General features: G+C 30.5%; 1 protein-coding gene across 6 annotated transcripts in view; it reads right to left on the bottom strand.

Moving 5' to 3' along the window:
- LOC106461715 (structural maintenance of chromosomes protein 5-like) overlaps positions 1 to 9,814 on the bottom strand; it is a 326,380-nt gene that overhangs the window by 89,309 nt on the left and 227,257 nt on the right. For all 6 annotated transcript variants that reach the window (XM_022388747.1, XM_022388745.1, XM_022388743.1 and 3 more), the window contains 2 exons: positions 6,662 to 6,728; positions 3,030 to 3,131 (listed from right to left, as the gene is read on the bottom strand). In XM_022388747.1, the coding sequence (XP_022244455.1) occupies positions 3,030 to 3,131; positions 6,662 to 6,728 (169 nt within the window). The remainder of the gene's footprint in view (positions 1 to 3,029; positions 3,132 to 6,661; positions 6,729 to 9,814) is intronic.

Below are 9,814 nucleotides of genomic sequence, written 5' to 3'. Positions count from 1 at the left end.
ATAATATATATATATATATATTATAAAAATAGTAATAAAGCAAAATCCTATGTTTTTTATTGAATAATAATTTCAATAATTAAGATAAATTACTTTGAAACATACAAAAATATAAAACTATATCTTCAAATAATAGCTGTTTTTGGTTATAAAAAAAGAACTGCAAGGTATTAAGTGATAAACAACTGTCTTATATAACTTTTCAAAGATTTAACTAACCACTTAAGAATTTGAAGAGGAAATTAATATATTTCTATCAAAGAGAAAAATTACAATTTAATAATTCAAATTATTAAAAAAAAAAAAATTCAAGCATGTACATATTAAAAATTGTATGTGATTGAAGAAATCTGTGTTACTGCATTCCAAAATGTTCAGAGTTTTGAAAATGAAATTCTCTCTCCTTTACATTTGTCTTGGTAATATGACTGTTATTTATCATAAAAGAGTATGTCAAGTAACCATCTAGTTGACCAAAACAAACTTGTATTGGATGATGGTGTTAGAATAAATAACAATGCTACTGTAATAAACTGTGATTAAAGTTCAAGTTAAGAAAGCCTTCATAAAAACTAGATCTGCAAATAAATGAAGATCACTTCATGAATATACTAAAAACAAACGTTAAACAAGCAAAATGGCAATTCAACTTATGGGAACCATACACTTAAATATTTCTCCGATCAGTTAGTAACAGTTTAATGACAAAAAACACATTCAAATAACGAAAATGTAACAAAAGTTGGCATTCTCTTAAGACAGTGCCTGACTCTACTTTTCAAAGAGTGAAGTTACAGTTTTATTTTTGTATATCTTGATATTACACAAATCATAAAAAGCACATTGCATTATTAATTTCTTATATTAAAGTATAACAAATTTGCTTTTCAACAGCATATGTTTTCATTAATAAATCCAAAGTGTTTCTAAATATATTTCAAGGTCTCAGTTTATCTTTCACATTGGCTCTGAAAAAATATCAAATTTGCATTTTCTGATAAAGCTGATGTGTTAACATACTAATTCCCTGTTGGTATGTGTATGCTGATCCTCAGACAATTCTTTACACTCTAAGTCTACAGCTAATGTAATATTCATCAACCAATATGAAATTTTTGGTAACAAAACACTTTCTCTCACTACCGCCTTCATTATTTTTAACTAACTAACTAAGTAATCAACTGATAACACAGATTTACTGACTGTCTCACTGATTACCTAACTATCCAACAATCTTCTGGTTGTTTAATATTGTTACGCTACTGTTCATCATGTCTAGATGTAACATATCATAACATCATGCTAAATCTCCCTCTAACACACAAAACCGCTAAATCAAAATATCAAAAACATAGCCTGCAGCCTACATTTTCCACATTTTAGTTTCTTTAACTCTCTCAACACGGGCTCTATCAATCTGAGCGACCATGTGAACTCTTTGTACTCATTTAAAGTCTTTACAGATTTAATACTTCTCACTTTTAATATAATGTGTATATCTTCACAAAATTTGGCAGTCTTTTAGTTCATATTATAAGTCTTTCACATACAAAAAATCATATTTGTTTTGAATAGTCCGTGTGCAAAGTAATTTTCATGTTAAAGCTAAAAAAATACTTTTCTACATCTCAAACATCTCACATTTCCTTCGTGTAATCCCTAAAACCTCCTAAATGCATTTCAAACGTTTTTGTTCAGTAAAACTTTATAGTTTATCTGTTATTTTCTCTACTCTATCTTAAAATGGGATTGGTCAATTCAATTGACCTCGTAACCACAAACAAAAAATCTAAATAAACCTAAAGTACCCTTTTTTTTCTACAATGACTTCAAATTGTAACATGAAACTACATTCGTTTATCCTAAGTAGCTCTAAGTTCATAACAGTATATATCTATTTATAATTTAATTTTTTATTGCTCTTTGTGAACCATTTTAATTATATTATTATTTATTTTACCTAATCTAGTCTTAAATAACTTAAAAAGATCCATATTTTTAGATTTTTAGTTACTTTTATAATAACAATTAAAGAAATATGAAAAACAAAAAATAAAGTACTTAACTAATCTTCTTTTTTCTTGCCCTTGATTATCAAGGACAGTTAAGCCTGATTTTTTATAGTAATTATAGTAATGCACTTAACAATTTTTACTTAATTAAATAATGCCCCAAAGAATATAGACCAATAACTTGCAAAAAGTAGACAAATTCACTTACTTCTCAAAATTTTTCTGGGTTTCTAACTATGCAAAAAGAGCTGTTACAAATACATTCAAGCTAGTCATTATCTTTCCCATGAGAATGAATCTTGTACTGTGAGTGAAATTGATGATATTCTGTTTAGAATACATTATACAATACTTCATTTGATAGATGAAAACCTTGACTTTCTATTGGTTATAAGTAATATATAATGAAACATAAGACAGAACTATCAATGAATTGTGAAAGAGAGGATGTGATAGGTGAGTGCGGCAGGAGGGATCCGATTTTCCATTCGATAGCTCTATAACCAAACAAAATTGAAGGCTATTAAAATTATGGTTTGTTTGAGCAATAACAATTTTATACAGAGTATTTTATGTTTAATTTCATACTTTTTCGAGGGGGTGGTGGATAAAATAGAGATGAAGATATGCTAAGAGAAAATGTGTCACATGGGTCACACTAGTGGAAATTCAGGATTTTTTAAAATATTGCCTTGTAGAATTAATAACTTAAACAAGTTGGAAACAAGTATTACTAGCTGCATAATGTATACTGTCATTGAACAATCAATGCACAATACTTACAGGCTTACCTGTATTGGTGGAAGGAAGCAACTGCTTAGGGGCCCAGCAATTTAAGAGAGTCTGGGCAGATGGTATACATGTCTTAAATTAAGATTTGCAACAAAAAATAATGACCTGTTTCCTGCTGCTATTAATAGGATAAAAAAGTGTCATGATAGTTAGCAATCCCAATCTAGGGGATCATTGACTGTTCTGCCTTAACACTGAGTACCCTAAATTGCAAGTCTTGTGTACCTTTTTTCGACGAAGTTCTTCCTGTTTGACATTAAGTTGTTTCTCTTCCTGTTCATATTCAAAATGTTTAGCTTTCCACAGCTTCAGTTCTTCTTGAAAAATCTATGAAGTATTCAAAAGAATTAATGCTCCTTTTTTTAGAATAATAACAAATCTTACAAACCCAAAGACAAAATTAATATATATGCCTTCTTTCACATTGTATAAAAATAACAGAGTACTCATCAAAGACTGATAATGTCACAAATTAATATTGTCAATATCATTTATTGCAAGCATTTAAATAAATAGTTTTTACTTTACTCAGTGAAGTACATAGGGGGTAGCCACTTGCTGTAATAATTGTCTCTTAAGAAACTTCTGAAGTTGCTATTTGAGGTAACAATTCCCAATATGCAACCAAAATATAGATATAATTTATATTGGTCAATTGGAAATATGGTAAATAATAGTAAATGGATTCTGGCTAAAATATCAACAACTATATGGTTGAGTTCTGATATTTAATTCATAAGGAGCCTGAAACTACACTAAAGAAGACTAAAGAGGTTGAGTAGATTATATTAACTCTATTGCAACACACTCGTGTATTTCACGTGAACTATAACCACCATGAAACTATGAAGGTATAAGGTATAGATACTATAACTCTTAAAGTACATAATGTTTCTTCAAGAAATTTGATAGGATTTTAGTAAACATTACAAGTATTTTGTACACAAAAAACAGATTGTTTTTTTAAATAACTCTCTCTCTCTATGGACATACCTTTCTGCATATGTCATAAGGTTTTACTGAGTTAAATCCAAATTTAAACTATTTTCTTACCAAAGTGTAAGAAAAAACTTGGCATAAAAATGTAGCTAAAAATACAAATTTTAATATAAATTTAAAGTTTTTAATTTTATAAGGTAATGTCAAAAACAAATTCTCAATTTTCCCTAGTATCAGAATTGTGACATTTGCTCTCTAGGTATCCCTCTTCTCTGTCAGATGTTTGTTGTATGGGCTGGACTTTTTACAGTTGGTGTCTGTAATTTGTTGGTGATAAATTTCAACAACAAACAAATACCACACAGTCCACTTGTTTTAAAATAATATCTTAAAAGCTGCCAAAGGTATATAGAAATGAATGTTCCACTTTTGGTATTCACAGTAACATCAAAAGCTTTAAAAAGGCTATTTCAATTACTTTAAAACACAGTACAACAGTACAAAATGGCATCAATAAAATGGAATAAGAATCAATGCTGCCTACTAATGTTATGGTAAAACTTTGAAAAACTGTTATAATTTTGTGGTGCTGAATCCAAATTTCGTGTCTATTAAATCTTAGGGCAAAGTTTGACCTTCAAACTGCACCCAAATAAAATAGCCACAAAAAAAGGAACAGCAGCATCATTATGCCATGACAATAATGGTAAGTAATTTTTTGAGAGCTACTATGTTATAGTTTTGATGATTAAGCCTTAATAAAGATGAAGTTATACAGCTTAATCTAGAAATTTTTATTTTTTCAAGCTAAATCAACTACAATATCAATAATGCTGCAAAACAGTACTGTTATGCAAGGACATTTATTCTTTTATAGATTACTGTTCAAACATGGTTATAAGTAATTTTTTCTTTTATGACTTTTATCTGACTAAAGTTCTTTCTTAATGAAAAATTACTAATGCAAATAAGTACCAAGTTTTGTAGAAAGGCAACAAGCATTTTGGTATCTGCATATGATCCTGATTTCCTGGAGATGCTTTTGACTCATTTTCACAAAATATCATGTTCCAAACTATGGCTCAATGGTGGGACAGCCAAGAATAAGAAATATATCTCAATTCACAGCATTGTGGAGCAACTAACATTTGAACAATCTGTGCTGGAAATAATGCCTGCATTTATCATCTGACTGGTAGTGACACCAACTCCTACTTGTCTGAGCACTGGAAAAAACCATGCTGGAAAGTTTTACAGCAGTACTATTGTCTTTTGAAATGCCTAGATGATGGTGATCTAGATGACCAAACTGCTAAGGATGTAGAACAGTTCATCAAAGTTTACAAGGTACTAAATACCACCAATTTGAACAAGGCACATTAAATCATGCTGGTGAAATCTCCTCAGCCTGAGACTTACCAACAAGTGATGCTTTGTCCTTCTGCATCAAATGAGCATATTATCAGACAGTAGTGTGGTGATAGGCACATATGCAATTCCCAGAGCTGCTACCTCTTGAGACTATGGGATGGAGACTGGAAGAAACCTTACCTGTGACCATCTTCATATCTCTCCCTCTCATCCCGCTCTTCTATGGAATTGATAACTCATAAATATAACACAAAATGATGAGCACATGTTACAAGTGTCAGAAGTCTTGTCTATTGTGTACAGCAGCTTGTAAATGCAGAACCACTAGTGACACTTGCAATGGTTATGGAACTGTGTACTTGATGTTGCTTGAAAACAAAAGTCAAGATTTAACACAAGTTAAAAGTCTTAAATTATTTCACTGTTTTGTCTCCTAGAGAAGAGTGAAGACCCAGAAACTAAATGTCACAATTCTCATACTAGGAGAGATTGAAGATTTATTTAAAATATTTCTTTATAAAAGTAAAAACTTAAAACATATATAATATTAAAATCAGATTTATTAACTATATTTTGATACCAAGTTTATTCTAAGCCATGATGATAAGGTAGTTTAATTGAATTTTGAATGTAACTTTCAAAAAAATGGTGTGACGTGCACTGGTACCTGCCTGTGGCAAGAGGGTTAATGTACATCACAGTAACTCTGCTATTGGTCAAAGCTTTATACCAAAGTTAAATATATATATTATTATACATAGTCTTAAAATTTATTTGCATAAGTAATTTTCTTTATGGTATAACTAGAATTAGGTAAACATGATGTAGAAGAGAAGGTGCCAAGAAAAAATTACTTGAAATCACACCTGAACATTAATCTATAAAAGAATAAATCTTCATAAATAACAGTACAGTTTTGCAGTATTATTGGCATTTTAGTACATTCAGCTTGAAAAATAAAAGTTTCTAGATGAAACTGTATAGTTGTCAACAAATTACATAGTGTCATTGGCTAGGAACAATGCTGCTCCTCTATTTTGGAAGATATTTTGTTTGGGTGGAGTTTGAAGGTCAAAACTTTTTGGAAGATATTTGTTTGGATGCAGTTTGAAGATCAAACTTTGCTCTCATAATTAACAGACATGAAATTTGGAATGAGCATCTTATAATCATGAAGAAACATTACATGAAAAGTTTGACCATAACAGTAGTATGTAAAATTGGCTCTTGTCTTGTTTTCTGGCAGCCATTTTCTTTTTTTTTTAAACATTAAGCTTTATAGATACAGCTTGTCAGAAAATAGAAATTGTTTCAGCAGCCTAAAACCTCTTAGAAAAAACTATCTGCAGCCTTTATTTAAACATTCTTGAGGATATTATACTTTTAATTGTAAAGTATCTCAGAAGTGAAGTTTAAGAATTCTATATCTGAAATACAAGTAAACAATTTTGTTAATATAACTTCTGTATACCCTGTATTACAATATACCATAAATAATGAACATACAAATTGAAAGACACAAAATATGCTGCAGAAGAGAACAATACCTGTAATTTTTCAGACAAGTGGTGCACTTGAGTTGTGTCTACAGACAAGGCCAGTAAGTCTGCTTTCCTGCAAGAAAAAAACTTCAGTGATAGAAATGAATGTTAGACAGTGATAACCTTAGTCATTTGCTTGGTGTTCCGGAGACAACATATTGGAATTGTAAGATATACTTTCATTAGATACAAATCTACATTCACAATCATATCAAGAAAACTGATGATGAACAAACAGGAGAAACAATGTTACTGTATGTACCTGTTATTTTATAAAAGTAATCAATTTAAATATTTTTTATAACTGTCATATATAGATTCAACTAATCTTAAATTGAGATAATATGAAATTTCTACAGCATATTCAGGAACAAAATTAATTATCTGGCTTCTACTGAAGATGCAACTAGCAAAATAAAACAGTTTTAGAACAAAACAGTCACCATTAAGTCTCAAGAATTAGAGGAATTCACAGTACTGTTTATGAACTTAATGACATCAGAACATATATCACTTGACTAAATTTCTTAAACTAAAAAAGAAAAACTAAGTTCACAATCAAAGATTAATAGAGACAGCTGCACTTCTAGGATGAATCAAATAAAAGATCAGGAACAGTACAATTAGACGTAAGAAGACTAACTTAGGCTCGTATTTAATTGAATGGACCAACAGAAGTTTGCTGGAATGTGAAAAAACTGAACTTCAAGTAGTTGAAGATCAGATCAGAGATATGTAAAATCAGGAAAGTATTCTTTCTATCAGATTTCCAACTGATTATGTAAGTAAAATAGGAAATTTTCTTTGTAGTTAACATTATGTTGCACCTTCAGTTCATTATAGTCTAACTTTCCTGCAAATATACACAACAGAGAATATACAATTTATATGTAATGTTTTTTTCTCCTTTTTATAATGAATAAACAAGAAGTGAAGTGAAAAGTTGAGGAGATGAAGAAGAAAAAGATTCAGTTCCTTTTAGATCTTTCTTCCTCATCAGAAGAAGAAGCTATTCAGTCAGAGGAATCAGATGTTGAAGTACTCGATGCTTCATTTTCAATCCCTCTGACAGAATCTGCCTACTAGTCCAGATAACCACAAAATGTAGAACCAGCTCTTCTTGACTCTGTCTTTTGGACAGATCAAGATGTACCTAGTGAAACTCATTTGGATGAGGATGTTCTGGACTCGCTGTGGCCAGGTACATCAACACAAACATTACCACCACCACAGGGAAGAGGCAGAGCTAAGAAGAGTAGAGGAAGGGTAGAGCTCCAGTGAGTGCTAGGACTAATCCTTCCCCACAGGAGAGGCCTCTTGCATGCAATGACAGTTGAACATGGGTGGAGATCACCAGAGAAGAACACCACCAGATACCTCCATTCAACAGAGGTGAACCTTTCTCCCAACAGGTCACCTCTTTGAATAAACTAATCGACTTTTTCAAAGTTCTATTTACAGTGGAAGCTCTGCACCTAATTGTTGGTGAAATTAACAGATATGCACATGAAAAAGAAGTACACCAGAATGAACACCTCAAAAGAAAAAACTTTAATGTGGACATATTTTACTGTCTAGCCTTATCCTTCTACTTCTGACTATTGGTCTACCTATCTTCCATTTCACAATCTTTGGTTTACTAACATATTTTCTAGGGACAGGCTTTTAACTATCCATAACTATTTATATTTCAATAACAACACTAACACTCTCCCTAGGACTGACCCTAACCATTATAGACTACATTATGGGAGGAGTAGACCTCAATGACCGATTTGTCAGCTACTATTCAACTGGATGAAGGTCAGTAAAATGGTACAAAAACTGTTTTTTTTTGGCTTTTGGCTCAGTCTTCACAGGCATTATCCAATACTTGTCAAACAAAGTAAAACGAAAAGATACAGACTGTGCTTTACAGACAACAGGATACTCCCACAATGTACAAACTGTGATGTGTATCTTTGTATGAAACACTTTGCAGAGTATCATACCTGTGATACTCTTCAAAGAAGTTAGGGTTTTACTTAGTACATAATCAATGCTGCTGAAATTATCATAGCTGATTTATTTTGTATGTTATAACAACATAGAATAAAAATAAATCTGTTTATGAAAGTTTCACTAAAGTGTTGTTTATGTGCTAGGTAAAAGTGTCTGCTCTTTTCCTTTTACAAATACAGTTCTTGCTTTTCCTCATATAAATATTTCTTTTTCTCTAAAAACTAACAAATATCTTAGACAGTGGCATCTTATAACTTTTTATTGTACTTAAATGTACAGCAATGTTTCCTTTTTAGAATATAATGTTTTTGCTTGAAATATTTGTGTAAAGTATGTATGTATGTATGTATGATACTCTCTTTCATTTCATAATTTTTATGTGCAGAGCTTCATGTATATTTTCTGAAAGTTCTTCATTCTCCAACATTTATATAAATTCTCTATATCAGAGTTTGTATAACTTACACATTTTTGTATTTTTATTTTATTTATACACTTATATGTACAATACCTCTAATTATGTGCATTACATGTATATAGATTTGTATTCATTTATACTTTCTGTACACAACTTTGTGTAACTGTACATTTGTTTCAGTTTTTTAATACTTGCATACATTTATAAAGATGTGGTTGTATAACTTTTCATTGCTTTCTTTTACTATACCTTTCTAAATGTCTTGAATAAATATAAGTTGTAAAGTTTCTAATGTTGCATCATTTGCTGTTATTTTACCTCAATTTAGACAATTAGAAAAAACACAAGCTCAGTAGGCCTAACTACACATTATGTATGAAGAAAGGGTTAGAGAGAGCTTTAGAGGTCAGCTAATAGATTCATAATACATCATCACCAAGCCAATGTCAACTATTTAATGTATGTAAAGAATTTTGTGTTACTAGATTTTTTTTGTATTTGCATTGTTACATAAATCTTTCCCCTTCCTTTAAAAGATACATAAAATACATTGTTTACACAAAAAAATTAAGCTACAAATTCAAGACTTTTTCAAGGCTTTCACACAACTAATATCACTTTTCAAGGTTATTCCACAACATATTATTTGGGATTAGGTGAGTAGAACCTAAGATGTAAATTTCAAAATTATTACAAAAATACAGAATACAAAATCATGTTTAATTAATTAAAGTGTAAGC

The sequence above is a fragment of the Limulus polyphemus genome, unplaced genomic scaffold (assembly GCF_000517525.1).
Source record: "Limulus polyphemus unplaced genomic scaffold, Limulus_polyphemus-2.1.2 Scaffold1017, whole genome shotgun sequence".
In the NCBI taxonomy this organism is placed as follows: domain Eukaryota; kingdom Metazoa; phylum Arthropoda; class Merostomata; order Xiphosura; family Limulidae; genus Limulus; species Limulus polyphemus.
Note: the sequence above shows the minus strand (reverse complement) of the source record. Positions and strands in the feature narration are given on the sequence as shown.